General features: G+C 40.1%; 1 protein-coding gene across 1 annotated transcript; it reads left to right on the top strand.

Moving 5' to 3' along the window:
* Positions 1-58: 58 nt before the first annotated feature.
* LOC309388582 (zona pellucida sperm-binding protein 3 receptor-like) lies at positions 59-22,695 on the top strand. The gene is made up of 7 exons (XM_081945990.1): positions 59-228; positions 4,015-4,206; positions 10,058-10,154; positions 12,074-12,159; positions 14,051-14,248; positions 16,156-16,338; positions 22,418-22,695. The coding sequence occupies exons 1-7, from the start codon at positions 147-149 to the stop codon at positions 22,420-22,422; spliced, it is 843 nt and encodes a 280-aa protein (XP_081802116.1). The 5' UTR covers positions 59-146; the 3' UTR covers positions 22,423-22,695.
* The last annotated feature ends 704 nt before the right edge of the window (positions 22,696-23,399 follow it).

Raw genomic sequence — 23,399 nt, forward strand, 5'->3', positions numbered from 1 at the left:
CTGACTGTAAATATAAAGTCACCCTTTTTCCCACTGGTGTATCACACACTACCCTATCTGGATCTAGGCTGGGGAAGTTCTTGTTCTGTCCTAAGCTGCCAATATTCTTCTAGGGGTTCTTCTGAGATTTCCCTATTGCTACTGCAATGGTGGTATTTCCTTGCAGTCAGGCTGGGCTCCTAGCCTGGATATTGCTGCTGCTACTGCCGTCCTCATCTGAGGTTCGAAGTAAGTAAAGTGGGCTCTTGGGAACTTGCCTTTGGTTTCTGAATGAAGAGGGGCTGACCTGGCCTCCAAGTAACAATTGCTTTCTGAGAGAGAACCAAGACTTCCTCAAATCATGGTCCTGCTTTTTTTTAAAAAAATCTTTATACTTTGCTTCATTTTGTGGTTACCAGGGCTCTTTTGGAAGTCAAGGCTAACATTGCTTGGAACATCATTCATTCTCTCACTACTCAATTCCTTCCAGTGTGGGTAGTTTTAAAGTTGTGTTCTCTTGTGCTAAACGGCTGTTTTATGCTGGTCCTGTCAATATAATTGAGAACTCAGTTCTTATCATTTTGAAGATGGGCCCAAGTTGACCATTCCAGTGCAGAATTACATGCCAGATGTGACTTCTAAATACAACATGAAGTCTTTGGAGAGTGGACAAATGGGACCAGGTTAACACAGGCATTGGTTTAAATAGTTCTTGTTTTTAAGTAGAGAACTTCCTTCTCATAGGCCTGCCTATTCCTGTGGCACTATATCTCATTGCCTCTTTCTGTTTCTGCTTGTTCCACTAGTTCTATTAGTTTTATGAGTATTCTTGATAAGCCACCCTTAATCAGACCGGATCAGATCTAGCTGGGATGACATTCAGTGTTGTCACTTTGGCCTGCCCAAGCTTGCCAAATATCTGTATCAATACTCCTGGCACTTTAGAAGCCTCATTGTACAAGGGCAAGTCACAAGCATGACATTATAGAAAGGGAGATGGAAAAGTAATAGATTACTTTCAAACAATTTTAACTGTTTAAGTACCCAACTCTTTTGCAATCTTTTATATGAGCTACAGTTTTAACAAGTAGGATATTTTACTCAATCTACTGAGAGCACTGTCCTTTATAATTGCATAAAAACATAGAAATGGATCATAGAGCAAATTAGAGTTCTTACTCAGTGCAGCAATGATGAGGCCATATCACATTATGGATCCATCGTACAAAAGCCCAGTTCCTTTGAGATATCCACTATGCTTGGAAAATTGATGGGAAAATAGGAAGAGCCAATGGTCAGGTGGATAGATCTGAATGCAAGAGCAATCAATATTCCATTCAGAGACTTAAAAGGCCAAATTGAAAATAGATCATTCAAAAGAGTATATAACCATCTGGATTATCGGAATTGACACCCCTTTTATGGCACCTAATCAATCAATTATATATCAATATAATACCATGCTTTAACTGAGACTTTTTTCTTTTTAAAAAATCATAGTTAATACTCATGTTGGAAGCGAGGGAGCCAGTTTGTGTTTAAACATATTTCATGTTGCAGCATAGTAGCCAAGATCCTGAAAGATATTCTTTGGTTTCTACCTAAGTGATTTGTTCACTTGACTTTTTCTCCAATGACCTATTTCTATGAAAATAGACTGCAATCACCAACTGAGAGTAAAGAGGCTAAAGTCCTGTTTGAGAACATGAACCTGAACTCTGGAAACAAGAACTGGACCTTATTTGTTTGTGTTTATTTAAAAGATTTTAAGTCACTGTGTAGGAATATTTGTCCACAGCATAGGCTCCACATTCAGAGGAGGCAACTTTGACAAATTTGTATAGCTATAAAGTATATGAAATCATTTTAAATATACTTTCAAATTCAATGTTTTAAGGCACCCTTATAAAGAACAGAAAGCATAAAGATAACTTGACTTGGAGTTCCACATTGTTGAACCTCTTACTGGTGGAAAGGATCTAACTGAGCTTAACTTGATCCACAGGATTATTGCTGTGCTGTGCAGAAAAATAGGAGGAGAAAGTGTAATATTGCCACCTTGAGCACTTTTTGAAATCTAGTAAACAAAATACATATATGAGTACTGAAGGACAATGCATCCCACCGTTTAAATTGTGGTGGAAGAATTCAGGAAAGAAAAGGAGAAGAGTTTACACTGCAGCTTTTATCAGTCTGACCCTTGCATTGGCCAGGGCTTAAAGTTATTGCTGTTCAAGAAGTATACAGGAGACAAAGACAAGGAACTGGGTTGGAAGCAGTTTTCAAAATACTGTAATTGGCTCCAAATCCTTTAGAAATGTGTGCTATACAATATAAGGTCCAAGAGATGCATGTGGATTCATTCCAGACACTCACCCAAAATAACCACAAAATTTTATTTTTAAGGCTAAAAAGGGAAAAGTCTTAAACTGGTAGTCAGATATTTTGTCAGTTATATTCATTCACTTGATTTTTATTTAAATTGGGGAATAGTATAGAATAGAATAGAATAGTTGGAAGGGACCTTGGAGGTCTTCTAATCCAACCCCCTGCTCAGACAGGAAACCCTAAATCATTTCAGACAAATGGTTGTCCAATCTCTTCTTAAAAAACGTACAGTGTTGGAACATTCACAACTTCTGGTGGCAAGTTGTTTCACTGTTAATTGTTCTAATTGTCAGGAAATTTCTTTTTAGTTCTAGGTTGCTTCTCTCCTTGATTAGTTTCCATCCATTGCTTTTGTCCTGCCCTCAAGTGCTTTGGAGAATAGCTTCCTTCCCTCTTCTTTGTGGCAACCCCTGCGATATTGGAACACTACTATCATGTCACCCCTAATCCTTCTTTTCTTTAGACTAGCCAAACACAATTCCAGCAATTGTTCTTCATATGTTTTAGCCTCCAGTCCCCTAATCATCTTTGTTGCTCTTCTTTGCACTCTTTCTAGAGTCTCAACATATTTTTTACACCGTGGTGACCAAAACTGGATTCAGTATTCCAAGTGTGGCCTTACCAAGGCATTATAGAATGGTATTATCACTACACGTGATTTTTATTCTGCTCTGGACTATTTTGGCCATGGCCTTCTGTCTAACAAAATTGAGGTGATTCAAGTTGGAAAGGTTAATAACACAGAGATCAATTAAGTTTCAAATTGTACAGGCAGCCATTGTAACTGACACAAAATTGGACTTCAGTTTCCAAAAATTCTGCTTAAAATACCATGAGATCAGGTCAGCTAAATTTCTAACAGCAGGCATCCTAGATAATATGAAGCAGCCCTGCTCTATACCAGTTTTCATATTCCAGTTTTGTGAAAATTCATGTATAGAACAACCATGGTCTGGCAGGTTACTGCATCAATAGTAATATCTAGTAATCTAGTAATCATTAGAAGTAGTCCTTGCTTAATGACAGTAACTGAGATTGACAATTCTATTGCTAAGCAACTTGGTTGTAAAGCACAACATCATGTGAGTATGCCAATTTACAACTGCAGTTGCAGGGGTTTTTATGGAAGCAAAGGTTGGCTTTGAAACAGAATAAGAAGAATATTGACTCTGAAACGTTGGTGTTGCTATTGCAGAAATAAAATCTAGTGGAGTTGGGAAAGTATTAAGTTAAGACAAACACATAAAATAATAATTTGATAAATAAACTCCTGAGAATATTACGGACAGCCCATAAACCAAACAAATGGATAATCAATAAATCAACTCAGAGTTCTTACATGAGGCATATATGTCCAGGCTTATTTGAAATACTGAACTTCAAATAGATTATGTGATGAAGTGGCTCTCTAAAGAAGGTTCTAATGCTGGAGAAAGGGGGGGGGGGAGAAGAGGATGACCAGCAGCAATGTGAGCAGACTCCATTGCAATGATGAATACCTCATTAGAAGACCTGGAAGACCAAGTTAGAGACTGATTGCAAGGAAATCTATGATTATGATTTTATGAACAGTTAGGCTTCAGTACTGTATTAGATCTTTATCTCTGTTCTTTACTTCAGATCTTCCTCATTTTTGCTTATCTATAGGTGAGTGCCAAACTCCAGTTCTGCCTCCCAATTCTTCACCAAGGGGAGGGGGAGACCTAGCAAAAAGCTATCCAGTTGGAACGGTTCTGCGATTACAGTGCGATCCAGGTTATATCCCTAAACCTGCAAGAATTCGTTCTATGACATGCCTTGACACTAATAAGTGGTCAGAGCTTCCTACACTTTGTCAAAGTGAGTACCTTTTGTCAACAAAAGTGACTGTTATAGAATAATGAATGAAATATGTTCAATTCTTCAAAGTTGTCAGATTTAAAGTTGTATATTTAATCTTCAGCCTATAACTTACTTTGAATAAAACAGTAACTGAAAATTCTGACGGATCATAAGAATTTAAGAAGCATTCAGATGGGGCTTCCTGAATTGCTGTTTCTTGGTTTCTTCTGCTAGCAGAATCAGTTACCGTAAAAATACTGGGGCATATCAATTATTATAATGCTGCCTCAAAGCTAAATACTTTGGTTTGTTAATTCAGATGTTTTTCCGTTTCGAACAGCAGTAGCAAGCTCAGGATCCTAGAATGGATGTAATACTAATACTATGGATAGTAGGGGAAATCAACCAAAGTTTGCTCTCTGTATTATTGTTTATGATGAATCAGAATTCTTGCTTATTTATCATGTATTAAAATTATTCATTCAAGAGCTCAAAATGGCATATGCGTGCTAAAGAAAACCTTCAATAATGTCAAAAATGTTTTAAAGTCATCAAAATGCTATCAGATTCAACTAGACCAGAGGTAGGTTCCTACCAGTTCAGACCGGTTCAGAGGTAGGTTCCTACCAGTTCAGATAGTAACTCAGCTTATGGCACCACCATCTTGTTTTTTGCTTCTCCGCATGCGCAGAAGTATTTTTATAGTACTACACATGTGCGCGCATGTCCACACTGCATCCCAAAGCGAACCGGCAGTAGCGGCAGCCAAAACCCACCCATGAACTAGGCTTACTAGTTGCGTCAACAAAACTTTAAATGACCTCACTTGATCAGACTATTATACAGTTATCTACTAGTAACTTAAGGTTGAAATGTAAGAAATATGTACAATCTGATAAAGGCCCCATCTAGCCTGTGTGAAATACATAAACTACATAAACCATGTGAAGCATTCCACCCGTGTTTCCCAAATATCAATCTTAAACATCCTGCTAATTCTGAACTCCTGTCCCATTCATATCAGAAGCATTGGGGCACTTCTGGGTTGAAAGGATTAGCCAGTAACATGCTGGGAATGCCCGATTGGGGGTCCCTTTCATGTCCCTGAAGTAGTACCTATCTTACTCCTGTGTACATGCATTGCTATGTGGGCAAGAGCAGGAGCAGGATTTACATGGTGAATTCACTTAATTTCTACAATAATATTTTTTTTTCAAATAATTGTGTTAAGAATTATATATACAAAGGATAAAAATAATTATAAGCTACAAAGTATACAAAAGTACAAAAACAAAAAAGAGGTGGTAAAAAAATAAAAGAAAGGAAAAAATGGAAAGAGTAAGAAAAAAAGAAGCAACTTCTCCCTTCATTCTGCAGGTAAAAAGAATTTTAATAGCTTATCACCTCCAAATAAGGCATCATCTCTTTTCTTCCCGTAGCTCATCTCTGAGGTAAGAAAAACAAAAAACAATTAAAATGCTACATCAGTCAATCTTTGTCAGCAGAAATCCAGTATAGGCAACCAAATATAACTATTTTCTTCTTTTAATCCTGATCAAACAAGTCATTTTTATAAATCTTCCCTGCTTTTTAAAGATATTCTTTGACCCTTTCAGAAAAAGCCCCAGAGTTACTTCGCTACTTATCTGTTTCAATGTGAAAATCCTTCATAAATTTAACAGATTTGTTTTGTAACCATAAATAAGATTTATCCTTTGGTTTATTTCTTCTTTTAAAAAGCCCTTCCAAATCTTAGCAGAGCTCTTTTGGATATCCAGAAGAAGAAAAATATCGAAGTCTATTTTGATTTTATGTCTGTTTATTTTCTTTTGGAAATAAGATCCATTTGTATTACATTTACGGTCCACTTCAAATTAATTCATAAACATTCATTGTAGCTCATTCTTGTTTTACAACTTCATTAGAATATCAATTTATCAAAAATTGGATCCCTTCTGTCCAAAAGCTTAGATGTAAGTTATTCAAACGTTTGTTCTAAGGATTTCAGCTCCATTTTCTTTATGCTCTTGCTCTAGGGTCTAGTCTTCAAGGTCTTCTGATTTAAACAAAAAAATACTTCCTTCACTTTCATATTTGAAAGTATCTTTAAAATAATTTAAAACTATAATTTCAAATCCCTCTGGCCCTTTAATCTGTTATTGACTTTCTAAAATCCATATAATAAAAGCATCCTGCATAATCCCAAAAATAATATATTGTTAAATTTTTCAGTCAAATTTGTACCATTATCTAATAGGGAGAGAGAATGAAAGCAATAAAGCCTTGCCAGTGTGAAGACTCTTAACTTCTCTAATATGTGAAGAATAAAAATAATAATAATCCAAAATAGTGATCAATAAAGCTTGGTCAGATGTGATCAAGCTTGGTCATAAAGGCTTCTTTAAGAGTTTGACTTTGATGTAAATTCGGACTTTCAGCCACCCCACTCATAAATGCAGTCTACTCACAAACAGCAGCTATCTGGAATCATGCGGGGGAATCTCAGCTGGCTGTCCTTTGATTCCAGACAAATTATGCAGATTCAGATCTAATTTTCAGCAGCAATTCTGCTCACAAAGCTGTGTTGCTAGTGAAGGAAGTTAGCACCCACCCCTCTCCTAGAAGAATGAAATATCTTAGGAAATATTGAAAAGGCAGAGTGTTATATTTCCCCGGATGAGAAGTGGAGAAACATGTTTTTTTAGGCAGGAAGCAGACTCACTCTTAATAGCTCCCACCTTCCTCAATTGCCCATAGCATGTCCTTAAGAGATAAAGAGATAGCTAGGTCTATTCATAGGGAAATGCCCTCACCCAAGATTCAACAAATGTAGGATTAGCCCTCTACCCGTCTCACCACATGGCACTTGGGAAGATTACATCAGCGAGCAAAAGCTCAAGCAAGCCTGGGACACAGACCGCCTAAAGAGTTAGCTAAGACCCCCACTCCCTGGGAGTCTGACAACCAATCAGAAAACATTTCTTACACAGGAACAAAAAGCTCATAAGGTGGAGCCCAGAGAGGGATAAAACTCAGGGACTCTTAACATCCCGGCCCTTTTTTCTTCTTCAACATCTTTGAGGCATGCGATCTCCCCTTTCCCCAGGACCTCAAATCATTTGGTCCTGTCCATTAAAACCTCCTTTCCAAACAACTTCCATGAATCCAGTGTCTTTTTCCTCACTTGAAACTGAACCCAGAAGGACATTTCCTCCAACACTAGCTAACAAAAACTAGCAAAGCTTCTGCTCATCATCATGGCATTTACAGGAAGCCCTTCATAACAATAATCCTGTTAAATAATAGATAAAAAGTTTAATTAATTAACCTTACAACCATAGCAAAATATAAAATAAAAATAAAATATAAGATCTAATTTGAGGGTAAAATAGATAAAAATAAAGTAATAAAATGCATATGTGGTCTCAAGGGATTAACATTTAGATAATGACATCACCTTTAAAATATACCCCAATCTGTTCAATCTGAACTGCCTTAACCATACATTTAGCAGCCCTGCTCATGGTGTATATATTAGAATCCAGGAAGAACTAGGAGAATCTATGATTCAGATCAGTGACGTGCGGTGAGGTTTATGACTGGTGAGGCACTGACACAGTGCTGGGTTTCAAATATTTTTAGACTTGTGGACTTCAACTCCCAGAATTCCACAGCCAGGCATGCTCAGTTCCAATTTAAAGCAACAGCATTTGTTTTTCTCCTTTGCTCCTTCTTTCTTTTTCTTTTTCTTCTCCTTCCCCTCCTTCCTCCCTCTCTCCCTTCCTCCCCCTCTCTCAAACACACACACACACACACAGAATTTGGATTGGGCTATCTCTCCTACCCCTTCCCTCTCTCACTCACTCTCAAACAAACCCACACACACACACAAAAGTTGGATTGGATATCTTTTCCAGTGGCTTGAAAGCAGCTCCTCTGCCATCCCTCCCATTCCCCTGCTGCCTTTCCCAAACACCTCCACCATTGCAAATGCAGCCTGCTGTCTGGGTGGGAAATGCCTGGAACACAATAAAGCCCACCCACCACCTCCTGCTGGCAGGCTGGGGTGAGAGGAGAGGCAGAGAAGCCGTAGGGGAGCCGATCTGAGCCTTCCAAAAGAAAGAGGCTGGGGGGAAGTGTGTGTACTACAGCATGGCTCTTTGCCTGGCTTCCTGCCTCCTCCTGTGGTCTCCTCAGTGCTCGCTTGTGCTCTCCCTCCCCAAGTGTAGTTTGATTTCAGGCGGAGCCACGTTGCCTTTTCAAACTTGTAATCAGTGAAGCTGGGCTAGATTTTTATATAGTTTTATCCAGCTGTGTGTGTGAGAGAGAGAAATGAATGGGGGCCTGGGGAGGAAGTCACTACACTTGGGGAGGGAGAGCACCAGTGAGGAGACCACAGGAGGAGGCAGGAAGCCAGGCAAAGAGCCATGCTGTAGCACACACACTGGCCCCACAACGTGGCTCTGCCTGCAATCAAACTACTCTTGGGGAGGGAGAGCACAAGCGAGCCAGGGTCCTTCCCTCCAGCCTTTGCCCAAAGCCCTGCACAGCACCAGGAGGATGAAGTTTGAATTCCTCCCTCTCCCTCCAACCCACACGTACCTTTTCCAGCTTTTTTTAACAGTTAAGCAGAGTCATCCACGGTGAGGCAGTAACTAGCTCAGCTTTTTCCTTTTACTTTTTTTTTCATGATGAGAGTGGTGAGGCTGTGCCTCACTTGCCTCACCTGACTGCACGTCACTGATTCAGATCCCAGTATGTTCTTCTTTCAAGTAGCCTAACTAGGGCATTATAAGAGCAACTTGGTCTAGTGGTTAAGGCACCAGACTAGAAAACAGAAGATTGTGAGTTTTAGTTCCACCTCAGCCATGAAAACCAGCTGGGTGACCTTTAGCCAGTCATTTTCTCTTAGCCCAGCCCACCTCACAGTGGTGTTGTTGTTGTGGGGAAAATAGGAGCAGGAAGGAATATTGTTCTATATTATGGATATGCAATTATTATTAACATAAGATCTTTCAAGAGAATTTAACTCTAATATGCAGGGGCGGATTTTCCTATAGGCCAGGGGTGTCCAAACTTGGGAACTTTAAGACTTGTGGACTTCAACTCCATAGCTGGCTGGGGAATTCTGGGAGTTGAAGTCCACAAGTCTTAAAGTTCCCAAGTTTGGACACCCCTGCTATAGGCTAACTAGGCTTCAGCCTAGGGCCTCAAGATCAAGAGGGGCCTTTTATTTTTATTTATTATCCGTGCCACATTTTTTATAAAGGTTAGTACCAATTACAACATGTTTCATTTAATATATTGATATATATCACAGTAATGATGTATTTTATTATCTCTCATGTAATTTACAAACTTAAAAATGGGAGGTGAAAGGGCCCCATAAGTGGAATAGCCTAGGGCAGGGGTATCCAAACTTGGGAACTTTAAGACTTGTGGACTTCAACTCCCAGAATTCCCCTGGAATTCTGGGAGTTGAAGTCCACAAGTCTTAAAGTTCCCAAGTTTGGACACCCCTAGCCTAGGGCCTCTTTTCATCTAAATCCGCCCCTGCTAATATGCACAGAGAATGTTTAAAAGACTTTGACTCTGTAGAGCACCCAGCTTTTTTTTCCAATCCATGCAGTTGCTTCATAAACTACTTTAGGCTGTTTTCACATGTAAGTGCAGGAACAGCCATTGAAGTGGACAGATATGCGCAGACAGCTGGGAAAAGCTTACAAAGCAGCTCTTGCATGGCAAAACAACTGATACAATGCAATATAAAAAGAGAAGCTATAATAAACCTATTTTCTATGCTTCTGTGTTTATTTTGTTTTAAGAATCACAAGGATAACAGGTGATAATATCAGTTCTGATCTTTTAGGAAGACGCTGTACCCCCCCATCTATAGATTTTGGTAACATGGAATCCACAGATGGCTTCCTGCTTGGAGATAAAGTAACCTTTTCTTGCAATCATGGGTAAGTTACAGATCATTTGTTGAAGCAACTTGTGAAAATATATTTGGGGACAACTGATAAACATGTATTGTATCATTAAATATTAATAGTTAAAACCTCAGTTGTGAACTATATATTATAATTATTTGTATTTATTCATTAAGATACAAGTCTTCAAAAGTAACTTAAAATAAAACAGGTTGACTGATGAAATTATTTAAAGCAATATTAATCTATACTGTAATTCTGTATCATTCTGATCAGAGTTGGGCTGCTACCGGCTCGCACCAGTTCGGGCATACTGGTAGTTAAGATTCTGCATTGTTTGGTGAACCGGCAAATGGCTGGCCCTGCCTACCCCACATGCCCCACCCAGTCACTCCTTATCTTGCCTCGCTGGCCTTTGTGCCCCAGAGCGCAAAATTGGTTTTTATTCATTTGCACAAAAGGAGATTAGATGGCATTGGGATGCGGACCTGCTAATGCACAATCCCTAAAGGGCTGGATTGGGGGGTTATGCAGCCCTCTAAACCAAAACGGCTAGTTTCACAATTTTTTTTGAGCTTAGCCTAATGTGCAAATAGAGGCATGAAGCTAGAGCAGCTGCATATCTGCCTGGCTGTAGTTACGAAACCAGCCAGGGCTAGCTGTCTGTCCCCAATAGGGCGCTCTCCAGCGGCAAGGAGTGGCTGAGAGGGGCGGGTGAGTGATATCCGGTTGGCACCGCCCACCCAGTCATATGACCACCTAGCCATGCCCACTCAGCCTGCCATTAGGGCAAAAAACTGGTTGTTAAAAAATTTGAAGCCCACCACTAATTCTGATGTAATGGTTGAAATTGGTGAAGAGGGAGACCTTGATTCTTTTGCTGAAAATAGCTATTTGGTAAAGGAATGGAGAGACAATAATTACTGTAAAGCCAAGAAAAGCCATTGATCTAATTGTATTGGACAGCCAAAAAATTTAGCCCATCTTATCATTGTTTCTTTCACTTCTTCTTTTTCCATTTTAATACTCAATAAATAGTTATACATTTTTAAAAAATAATTTTTCATCTGTGCTAAGTAATATCTGGTCTAGTTCTGTTGGTTCTTTATTTAAAAAAAAACCATACATCCTTGTATCTTACTATATTTTGATTGTATTTGCACATGTGGCTACCATGCTAAATCAATCCCTTGATTGATAAGTTCTTGTTTAGATTTGAGTTTCCTTTTGCCATTCAAAATATCCTTATACCTTACAATTTTTCCCGCATTAATCACATTCAGGTGTGTCAGTGCCTTCATTGTGGAGAGCCAGACTGATATTTTCATATTGTGTCTTTCTTTAACTTTTCCCCATACTAACAATAATGCATTTCTAACAAAATGTCTTTGAAAGTATCCATGTATTTTATTTTTGCCATACCAGAGAAAAGCATGCCACCCCCATTGGAGATCATGCCCCTCCAAATTTAATCATCTTTTATGTCTCAGATTTACTCATTCTCTGATCCAGACAAGTAGCTCCCAATCTGGCAATCCAAAGCCCCCTTTGTGTTTAGATCTTGTAGCAGTTTCAATCTTATTCTTTTCATTTGCCAAATATATATTTAATATCATTTTATTTAGTTCTTCAAAGAATTTTTTTTCTACTTTTATCAGAATTGTTTGAAATAAGATTAATAGTCTTGGCAAGATATCAAAATGAACATTTCTTGAATACAACCGCTATCAAGTTCTCATAATATGCTCCTACAGATTCTTACTAGGCAACTACGGACCAGAGTATTATAATGATTGGTGTCCTACATTTCAATACATCATAATATGATTGGGTTTGATTGGAATCATCATGTTGTGATTTCAGGCTATTGCGGCTTATTTTGAGACATTGAAACTGAATGGTTAAATAATCTGTACAGTTTTAATAATTCATTTACTAAAATTTCTTTTTAGGTATATACTGAAAGGTTCTCCCACCTTACGATGTGTTTTGAGTTTTGGCAAAGTTGACTGGGATAGAGGAGTTCCATATTGCAAAAGTAAGATGATAATTTATTTAAGCTTATTAGGCTTCTTTTGGTGCTTTTATGTTTAACTTCTTAATAGCAAAAGTTCAGCCTGCCAAGCCTGTAGCTGAATAGTTCTGCTTACTTATAAATATGGGAAAAGCCTAAATAAATTATGTTGACATAATCTACTGCAATTTTTCCTCCATTGTCTGAGTGATATATGGTATACATATCTAACATTCCAAAACCAGGTGAAAATTCTACAATAAAAAGAAAAGCAGGAACATAAAATACAGCAACAGCCAATACTGCAAGGAATGTGAATCACAATAATTTACCAAACACTTCACTACAAGAAAAAAACAACAACACTATAATATTCCAATTCCCTAAAACTGCAGGAACAGCCAGGTATTCATAGTTGGGGCCATTCTCATCTTTAGTCGGGGAGAATGCCGCTCCACATAAGAGTGGCATCAGATCTCATTGTTTAGGCAATTATTGGAGTAGCATTTCTGAAGGTACCCAGGTCATAAGCTAGATGGGGCTTTAATAATAACAATGGCAGGTCTCAAAGTAATCTGTTATATTAACAAAATGAGATACACCCATAACTATTTACATTTTTACTAGCTATAACTTCTCGGTGATTTTCAAGGGCATATACCGTGTATTACAATAGCTCAACCAAGAGATTATCCTTGCTGTAGTTAGCTGTACCCTTCCCCTCAAATCACAATGTTGCTGGACTGAAGGTTAAGCAATGAATGTTTCCTGAAATGTGAATAGAACCCCTGTGCAACTGGAGATTTGTCTTTATCAGAGTCTCTAATCAAGTGGGTTCTGCTCACAGTAAAGTAAATGCAGGTATATCTTTTTAATGGTAAAGCTGATTGCCCTAACTGTTGAAATTGGGTTAGATGAAATTACATCAGCAGTTGTATCCAGAATCCTGCCTTCTCGAGTTGGAGAAGTAGTCCTTGTTTTATGACCAGTCACTTAGTGGCTGTTCAAAGCTATACAGACCCTACAAAAGCTACCTAGGAACCTGTTTCAATGTCACAGCCACTGCAGAACCCTCACAGTCATTCATCCTCGCAATCAACCGCAGGAATTCTGCAGTGCCTCCTCTCTGCCCTCCCCCAATCCCTCCCTGCTGGGTCCCACGGGTTTCGGTCCTATTCCTACATGCCCATCAGCCATTATGCACTTACCTTTTGAATATTTCTGGACCTCGTAGTGATGAAGTAGGAAAGGCCACATGTACCTGGGTTGCTCCCAGAAGTGCCCATTATTTTCAGTGCTTGCTTCAGCACACAATGGATGCTTTGTTGAAGAATTTGAAAGATGCTATCTTTTCCTAATTTGGTTTAAATATGGGAGGAAATATTTTAACTATTATTGCAATGGCTCTAGGAACCATTGGAGATAATCAGGTGAAGCTTGGCCAAGTCAGATTAGGATGGATTAGCATAATTTAGAGTGACAAACCTTCAGTCAATAGCTCTTCTACAACTTCTTACCTGCCACCCACTATGGTTGATGTGACCACTTTTCTCATATGAAGTATGGACTTTTGTTGTACTCCACATTACTTCCAGAGGAAGAATGTACTCCTTTTAATTTAGACTTATATATGGAAGAAATCATAATGAGAAAGACCACTTTGATAATAAAAAGATTATGAAGATGTCAAAACCAGGAACTGAACAACAGATATTGATTTGATATGAATGTTATTCATGGCACTACAAAAGTGATTTTGGTATTTTGGTTGATATTAAAAGGTATTCCAAATATCTGCATTTATCTGATGAGTTCAGAGAATTAATTCAAGCTAAACATTTATACTATGTAGTAATTTAAATCCAGATGCTTTGCAATTCTAGCCTAATTGAATCAGTGTTGATTTTCTTTCCAGGTATTATTTGTACTAGCCCTCCTTTAATTGCCAATGGATATTATGTGGATGGATCTTCAGATGAATACAGTGTGTTCTCAGCAGTAGCATATCGGTGTAATGCTGGCTACTCGCTTATTGGACAGTCAACTATTGCATGTAGAGTTGCAGACAATGGTGAAGATGGAGTATGGGATAAATCTCCACCCGAATGCAAAAGTAATGGAATTTATGTTATTTGCCTTACTTTTAGCCTGTAAATTTGCTTCTTTTGTTGTTTTCCATTTATTAAGTATGTTATTTCTGGAATCTGATAATCTTGTCTTCTAAATACTTGGCTGCTATGGATTACCAAATGGGAATTATCCAGTTTAAACTAATTCCACCAGGGAAGTATTGAAATAAACACAAACATAGTTTGAATAATTTATTCTATTAATTGTATTCAGATTTGGTAATAACCCCATTGAGTTGGATTGGCCTTGTTGTGTTAATTGTTTGGAGGTAAATAAAAGTAATTTATCTTTTGTTTCCTTCTAATGTAACAAGATAAAACATTGGGTAATATCTTTTAGTCAAATGACATTATTACACATGCAAAAGTCAATATCAGGAACTTCATACTCCCAAAATTAAGTGAAACCATGTAGAGCTTCAGCTGCCATCCTCAGAATATCAGCAGTAGGGCTGGTCTATTCCGCAGCAGAATACTACTCTTATTGCTTAACAGCTGTCATGCTAGTAAACTAGATGTCAGACTCAATAACACCACAAGGCTTATAAGTTAATGCATTATGACTACCCACATTTGCTGGCTTTGTTCTTAGCCACATATCTTAGCCACATAGCACCACCACAACTCAGCTATATTTTGTTGGATACAATTAACAATATTATTGGAAATAATATTATTAAAGAATGTGGCATAGCTGGTTAATATTATTTCATACATCACTTTCAGAAGATTTTTCAAAAGTGATGGAGAAGTTGCGGTATTTATTTTGACTTGATTTTGTAAATAAAGTATATTCTCCTAAAGTTTTTATCTTGATGCCAAATATTTGTTTATTAGTTCTCAATTGAAGGACTCTAGAATCTTAAATGCTGTAGATTATTTATTCACTAGAATTATATTCTACCTCTGTTTCAGGACCCTGCATATAATATGCTCTCCTATTTTTTTCTATAATAACAACAGTCCTGTAAACAGATTGTTCTGAAAGTGAGTTTCTGGCTCAAAGTTATGCAGTGAGCTTCTGCGACTTAGGATGAACCCCTTGATCCTAATATAAAACACTATATCATACTGGCTGGCCGTATTATACTTTTATAATACAAGTTATACATTTGGTTCAGTTATTTGAAGCTGCAGGTAAATTATCCTCGTATCCATTTAATCTTGCTTTGCAACTCTGCAAATAAAATAGAGCCATTGTTAGATGATTATACTTTTTGCTCAAAGCTAAGCAAATAATAGTTTCCAAGCTTAAAATTCCTATGACTGGCAACCAACCATAATTACATCTCATGATGATGTCACTATATACATGTCACAGTTATGTACTTGTTTCTCATTCTGTGACAGAAATATTATTTTTATTTATTAAAATTCGATGCTGTCCATCTCTCCCACAAGGAGACTCTATACTATGTAAGTCTACAATATTTGTATGACAATAACTTAATCCCTATTTTCTCATTTGCCCTCCTACTGATCATCATTTTAAACATTTTATTGGGGAATTTTTTAAGGGAATTTTAATTGTATTTGTATTTTAATTAAGAACTGTACAGTATATTTTTTACCTCCTCCGTTTACGTTTATGTCTACGTCTACGTCTACGCTTCTGTCTATGTATTTGTATATGGTTTTAACATGACTGTACACCGTCCCGAGTCCTGCCAAGGAAAGGGTGCGGTCTAGAAATAAAATTATTATTATTATTATTATTATTATTATTATTATTATTATTATTATTATTATTATTATTATTATTATTATTATTATTATTATTATTATTATTATTATTATTATTATTATTATTAATATTATTATTATTATTATTATCTGGATACCAAGTTATTTGGTGCGAACACGTCCAAATTAAATGTGTCTTCTTTTCCAGAGGTCAAGTGTCTTCGACCAAACATCCCAAATGGGAGAATGCCATATGGGTCTTATGAAACATATACATATCAGCATAGCATATTCATTGAATGCAAGCCTGGCTTCACTTTGGTAGGGTCTTCAACTATTCACTGTGATGCTAATAGTGAATGGAATCCTTCTGTTCCCCAGTGTGTTAAGAGTAAGTATTTGTTTTTTCTTAATTTTTCATTGAATATCAGTGCTGAATATTAAAGTTATAAACTTTAAAGTTGGGCAATCGCGGTCTGAAGGAAATTACATTACAATTGCATTACATTCTAGACTGGCTAGAATATCTAGGTGTTAGATACTTGCTCTAACTACAGTGGTTTCCACCAAGGTCCTCTGTTCCAGCAGGAACAGAGGTTTAATCCTATTGGTCGAAGGGTCTGACAGCTCCCTATAAAAGGGCTGCTGTCAGATTCAACCTTCGCTGGATTGTTCTCACTTGTTGTACTTAATAAAGAGCTGTTGTTACCATTAAGCCTGTGTGTGCCTATCCATTACCCAATCTAACACTGGCGACGAGGATGGGATTGGAAGGCAACTAGGTGAACTGAAAGAACGTAGCAATCCAGCAAGTACATCCAGTCCAGAACTCAGCACGGCTTCAAGCAGCCATTTTTGAACGGCAAACTCAAAACACCCTCTGAACACAAAATGGCCATGCAAGCCCCACCAACTCCATGTGACCCAGTCACTAAGCACTGAGACTCATACATGCTATGATTTGACTGCTTCCTTGAGGCAAACAACCACATGGGCCTTTCTGAAGGTCACAAGAAGAACATGTTCCTTGGATACTGTGGCCGGGAAGTGTTTGAGACGGTGAAAGACCTCTCTAAGCTCACACCGCTACAATCAGTCGCCAGGTCCATGCTTCAGCAGACACTGAGGATCCACTACGCGCCCCAGCCATCCAAGCATGTTCGCCAGCATGAGTTTAACATCAGAAACCAGAAGGAAGGCAAGTCAATTAACGAGTACGTTGTGGCTCTCTGAAAGGCTGCAGCGTACTGTGAATTCCGAGACCTGGACGAGCTGATTCTGGACCACATAATTTGCAGTGTAGGGGACATTAACCTACAGAGTGTCAGGGTAAATTTCACCCTGAGCTAATGAGGTGTAGACCATCGGCTTTCCTAACAGCATATCTTCAGAAAAAGCGAAAATAAGACCCGATAACATGTTCTAATGAAAACAAACTTTAATATGAAAAATAAAATAAAGCCTTTCTATCTAATTCTTACATTCTGGCAAGAGCTCTGTTGCCCACCTCTTTGGCAGACGAACAGAAGTCTCTGGAATGTGTGTGAGCAGGCGCAGTACATCACTTGCTGGTAAGACCTATGACCTGCGCAGTAAATTTTCAGCACGGCTAGCAAACAATTAACGCAGTGACACAGAGGAGGTTACTCGCTAAACCTAACCTCACTCTGCAGATCGCCTTGGATGAAACCAGGGCATCTGAATCAGCCATCAAATCTACTGAGATTCTGCAGCACCAGAGCTCTCCACAAGACACGCGAAAGAGTACACGCGTACATCAAGAGGCTGCAGAGCCTGAGAGCTCAGAAGGCGAAGAAGATGACAGCTGTCATATGCGCGGTAGCCATGCCCAGCCAGCGCACAAATTCAAATCGCATGCCCCACCTTGTGCTAGCTGTGGAGAAGACCATGTCAGATCAGCTTGCCATTTCTGCGACGCAACCTGCCAGTGCTGTGAGCGAAAGGAGCACATTGCCAAGGTGTGCCGGAGCGAATTCCCTGCTACTGCCTGGCAGCCTAGAAGTGCATCAAACCTCCAACAGAGACCCAGCCAAGGGGCCTGGCAGAAGCCACCACGGCGCTTAGAGGGTGACAATAGAGTCACCTATCACACGTCAATTGGACAAGTCCGTACCAGGCGGCCGAAAAAGCTGAAGATCACAGTCCTCATTGAGGACTGTCCATGTGAGATGGAGATTGACACCGGGTCATCGCTGACCATCATACCATGGTTTATCATAAAGCAGGCTATCCCTAGCCTAAAGAAGCAGCATCTTCGCATCCCTGTCATCCGCCTACGTAATTACCAGGGAAACCGGGTCACCATCCTGGCCAAGGCACCTTCCAGGTGAAATTCAAGCAGTTCAGCAGGAAACTCCCAGTGACAATGGTCAGCGGCAACCTGCAGAGCCTCCTAGGGCTAGATTGGTTCCAAGCCCTGGGCCTAGAGGTGACCGGTATCAATGCCTTGAAAGACAACGGCGCTGAAGCCATCTTTAAGGAGTTTGAGGATGTCTTCTGCACCAGTCTGGGTAAGTATGTGGGAACTCCAATTTCCTTTAGTTTGGACCCCAACATAGCCCCAATAATGCTAAAACCCAGGAGAGTACCTTTTGCTCTCTGCCCCAAAATTGACAGGGAAATGGACAAGCTCGTAGGCCAGGGAATCCTAGAGCCGGTCGATCATGCATGCTGGGAGACCCCTAGAATGACACCTGTCAAATCTGATGGGTCTGCCCGCATCTGCATGGACTACAAGTGCACAATAAATAAAGCGCTACAACAAAGCGCCTACCCTGTACCTATTGTGCAGCACCTCCTTCATTCATTAGGCCCCAGAAAATTTTTCACAAAATTGGACATGGCTTAGGCATACCAACAATTGCCTGTAGATTGCGCTATGGCAGAGGCCCAAACCATTGTGACACACAGGGGTGCATTCAAATGTCGCCGCCTGCAATTTGATGTTAGTATTGCCCCTGGACTGTTCCAAAGCGTCATGGAATGGCTTTTGCAGGGGATTCCAGGAGTCATCCCCTATTTCGATGACATCTTGGTATCGGCTGCAAATGAGGCGCAACTTTTAAAATGTGTACAAACAGTTTTGGCTCGAATTAGAGACAAAGGTCTCCGTCTCAAAAAAGAGAAATGCCAAATTAACGTGCCAAGGGTTGAATTCTTAGGGTACCTAATCGATGGCTCTGGGATTCACCCCACCACACAAAAAATCAAAGCAATTCAGGATGTCCTAACACCTCGCAATCAAACTGAGCTGCAGCCATTCCTCGGGCTCCTTAATTTCTACAGCGTCTTTCTGAAACAGAAAGCCACTGTTGCTGAGCCCTTACACCATCTCCTGGCTAAGAACACGAAGTGGTCCTGGGGCAAAACCGAGGCTGCCGCATTTGCCACAGTAAAATTACTCCTGTTGGCAGACTCCTTTCTGGTACAGTACAGCCAGACCCTGCCATTGGTGCTGACCTGTGATGCTTCCCCGTTTGGCATTGGCGCCATCCTCAGCCACCGCATGCCCAATGGAACTGAAGCCCCTATTGTATTTTACTCCAGGACCTTGTCCGCCACAGAGCAGAACTACACCCAGCTGGACCATGAGGCTTTGGCTGCAGAGGCCAGAGTAAAGAGGTTCCATGAGTATATATGGCCAGGACTTCGAACTGGTTATGGACCACAAGCCATTGTTGGGCTTACTGGCTGGGGACCGACCTACCCCAGTGTCATTATCACCCCGCATGACCAGATCTTCCTAGCTGCCTACTCCTACCATCTCATCCACCGACCAGGCTCCACTTTGGAGCATGCTGATGCTCTAAACCGCTGCCCGCTGCCTGAACTTCTTGCTGACCCTACCCCCGAGATGCCAGTCCTCCTCATTGACTGCCTAGAGACTGGGCCATCTTGTCCAGTGACGTTGTCCGTCACTCTGCAAAGGACTCCACCATCAAGGAAATTTTGAACTGGATGTGGAGGGGGCAGCCCAAGGGGTCTGTTGGGGCTGATTTCAAAATGTATTTTGCCAAAAGCAATGAGTTATTGGTTATAAATGACTGTTTACTGTGGGGAGACGGGTTGTTGTTCCACCCAAACTGTGCATTGCAGTATTAGAGGCTTTACACGTAGGGCATCCTGGAATTGTCAGGATGAAGTCTTTGGCTAGGAGTTACGTGTGGTGGCCTAACATGGACAGGGAGATCGAAGAATGGGTGGCTACCTGCACACCGTGCCAGGAGTCCAGATCAGCTCCCCCAGAGGCACCTGCTAAGGAGTGGGAGCGACCTCAAGCACCATGGTCTCGGGTGCACATTGACTTTGTTGGCCCAGTTCATGGTCAGACATTTCTCGTAGTTATGGACACCTACTCAAAATGGTTACAGGTAGCCCTGATGATCTCCACTATGGCAGAAGCGGTCATCAAGGTGCTACAGAGACTTTTCTCCATGCACGGCCTGCCCAACATCTTGGTCTCTGACAATGGCCCCCAATTCACAGCCATGCAATTTGAGACCTTCCTAGCATCTCAGGGAATCAGATATGCCCTGGTTGCGCCATTCCATACGGCTTCCAATGGTCAGGTGGAAAGAATGGTGAGAATCTGCAAAAGAGGCCCTCTCTAGGATGGGTCTGGGTGATTGGCAAACACGGGTTGACCACTATTTACTAATTCAACACATCACACCCAGTGCCACTACAGGAAGAAGCCCCTCCGAACTTCTCATGGTTGCCGGCTAAGGTCCCACTTAGATCAGCTACACACCAATTATTCTGCCTCATCATCCCCAGACTCCACAAGGAAGATCTAGACTTTTAGCATAGGGGATTCAGTATATGCCCACAACTACACAGGGGAACTCTGTGGATTCCTGCCACAGTGACAGGCATCGCCGGCCCTCGCTCTTACCTCCTAGAGCTCGAGGATGGTAGGAATTGGAGAAGGCATATTGTCCAATTCTGTGGCCGCCTCTCCAACTCCACTCTTAGACAACCAAAGGTAACTCCTGCATGAGTTAGCCAAAGCCCTACCCAAACTGAGCAAACACTCACTCCTTCCACGGCCAGCTCAAGCCTGAGGGTACCGGGAAACTTATCTGGTTTTGTTGCAGGCCCGCAGTGAGCTTCAAGTGAACTGGCTCTAGAAGCTCCAGCCACCTGTGAAAGGTTCCAGGAGCTTCCACCAAGTGGAGCTGTGGAGCAAACAAGTCTATCCGACCTGTCCAAATAAACCCCTCCTACTGAACTGCACAGGTCAGGCAGAGCTACCCAAAAGCCCGCCTACCTGCATGACTACGTAACTAGTAGGATTGTTCCATCCAAGAGGGGAGGGGTGTTAGATATTTGCTCTAACTACAGTGGTTTCCACCAGGGTTCTGTTCTGGCGGGAACAGAGGTTTAATCCTATTGGTTGAAGGGTCTGACAGCTCCCTATAAAAGGGCTGCTGTCAGACTCAACCTTCGCTGGATTGTTCTCACTTGTACTTAATAAAAGGGTGTTGTTACCGTTAAGCCTATGTGTGCCTATCCATTACCCAATCTAACACTAAGTATATCCAAAACACTGTAATTCTTAGTTAAGAAAGCAAGATTTTGGTTTTGGGGATTTGTGAACAATGTTGAAAATGATTAGAGAGTATCTGCTAAAATGTTAGGAATCAAAGAGAATCCTTGAAGGAATTTCTGATGAACATGTGTTTAATGACATACCTTTCTAACTGTACCTGTGTAATATTTAGAAAGATCCTGTTTATGTTAAAGTTATTTCTCACAATGTTCAACTCAAATATCAAATGATATGTTTAATGTCTGTGGGTATGCCTAAGGTAAGCCAACATTATTTGGAGTAACTACGTAGGAGTTTATAATCAGCAGTTTTGATATACTTTATAGATATTTACAAATCCTGAATAACACCAGGGGTAAAATTGAGTTAATAGACTCTAGAACCCAATACTTGTCTGTTGGTACATAGCACTCCACTTCTCAAAGCCCAAACTCTAAGATTGTTTCTTAAGTACAATTCGCCCTGTTCGCAGCCGCCTGTTTACCATGGCCTATTCACCCCAATGGCTGTTCGGCATGGCCCATTCACTACCACAGATCCCTGCTGTCTGGAACTGGCCGAAAATGTGATATGCAGAGGTCAAAAACAGCTGAAGGGTGGGAGCTGGCAGGTGGGTGGGCCTTCAGCAACATTTGGTGTATAAGATACACCACAATTTTCACCCACTTTTAGGGGGGGAGGGGAAGAGTGTCTCTTACATTCCAAAAAGCATGGTAAATTTGAGATACACCTGAGATACTGGCTCAGTTAACTTGGGCATAAGACATTTCACTTGTTTGTTTCTTTAGAATTTCATTTTATATGGTTGCCCCAATTCAAAAACACCCACTGTTTACTTAGAGGAGTGCACTGTGTTATCCTTCCAAGTGATCAAATATTTTCTTCCTTTTTTTTTTAGATTAAAAAAATGCCCTGAAGATGGCTGGTTAAGACTGGGGAAAAACAACTGGATCTAATTTTGCATTTCCTGCAACTAATCGGACACAGAAAAACAATTGATTGATGATATTTCTTGCAACAAAACATTATTCCAACAAAATATATGCTTTCTCATTCTCAAATATATACTTAGATATGTCATTGGGGGCAATAAGGTTGCACAAATGATCACACTTTTTAAAAAATTGCTAACATAGAAAACAAAATAAACTTAGTGCACATACCAAATCATGAAATCAAATATTGATGCCCGAGTCACAAACTAACTAACATGTTAACTCTTGATGAGGACTTGACTGTAAATCAGAAATCTTTATTGCTACTTGTTTTAGCTTGGCTCCTGACTGGACAGGAGACTCAGAAGCAGTGCTCAGGGTCTTTAATGCAGACTACAAGGAAACCATGCAAAATACGAATTTACCACTGCCAATGAGAATGCACACATTACCTTTAATCTCCACTGTAGTTTAAAAGGTTTTCCTTTCTTTTTGCCATTCTATGAATAGATAAAATCTTCATTCAGCGTTTGGTAACTTTTGGGCAAAAGGTCAGGCAGTATTACATATTTACATAATTGCCATCTCTGACTTAAGAATCATTTGTTTATATCTGTTGAAATCCAAGGCTGAGAAAAGCCATGGATAGGAAGATAGGTAGCTTGAAATATATCAAAAAGCCCAGCTGCCTGATTGTCATGGCAGACTTGCAACAATTTACTCTTCCAGGAAAAAGGAAATTATAATTGGTTAAGGTGTGCTGCTATTCCTGTTTTCAGGAAATAGGAAAGAAGGTGGCAAAATGTTTCCTTGTTTGTTGTGCATGGTTAAAATATGTGAAATTGGGCCCACCTGACCAAGAGCTGTGTAGGATGGTGGTCAGTGTTCCAAATTCTTATAGTCTCTTTGAACTTCCAAAAGATAGCCTTCAGAAAATTTAATTTA

The sequence above is a fragment of the Natrix helvetica genome (genome assembly GCF_964273705.1).
Source record: "Natrix helvetica genome assembly, chromosome: 3".
In the NCBI taxonomy this organism is placed as follows: Eukaryota; Metazoa; Chordata; class Lepidosauria; order Squamata; family Natricidae; genus Natrix; species Natrix helvetica.

Coding starts and splice junctions, on each gene's coding strand:
- LOC309388582 (XM_081945990.1), top strand. CDS start 147: ATGGTGGTATTTCCTTGCAGTCAGGCTGGGCTCCTAGCCTGGATATTG. Junction 229..4,014: donor GTCCTCATCTGAGGTTCGAA/GTAAGTAAAGTG, acceptor GCTTATCTATAG/GTGAGTGCCAAACTCCAGTT. Junction 10,155..12,073: donor ACCTTTTCTTGCAATCATGG/GTAAGTTACAGA, acceptor ATTTCTTTTTAG/GTATATACTGAAAGGTTCTC.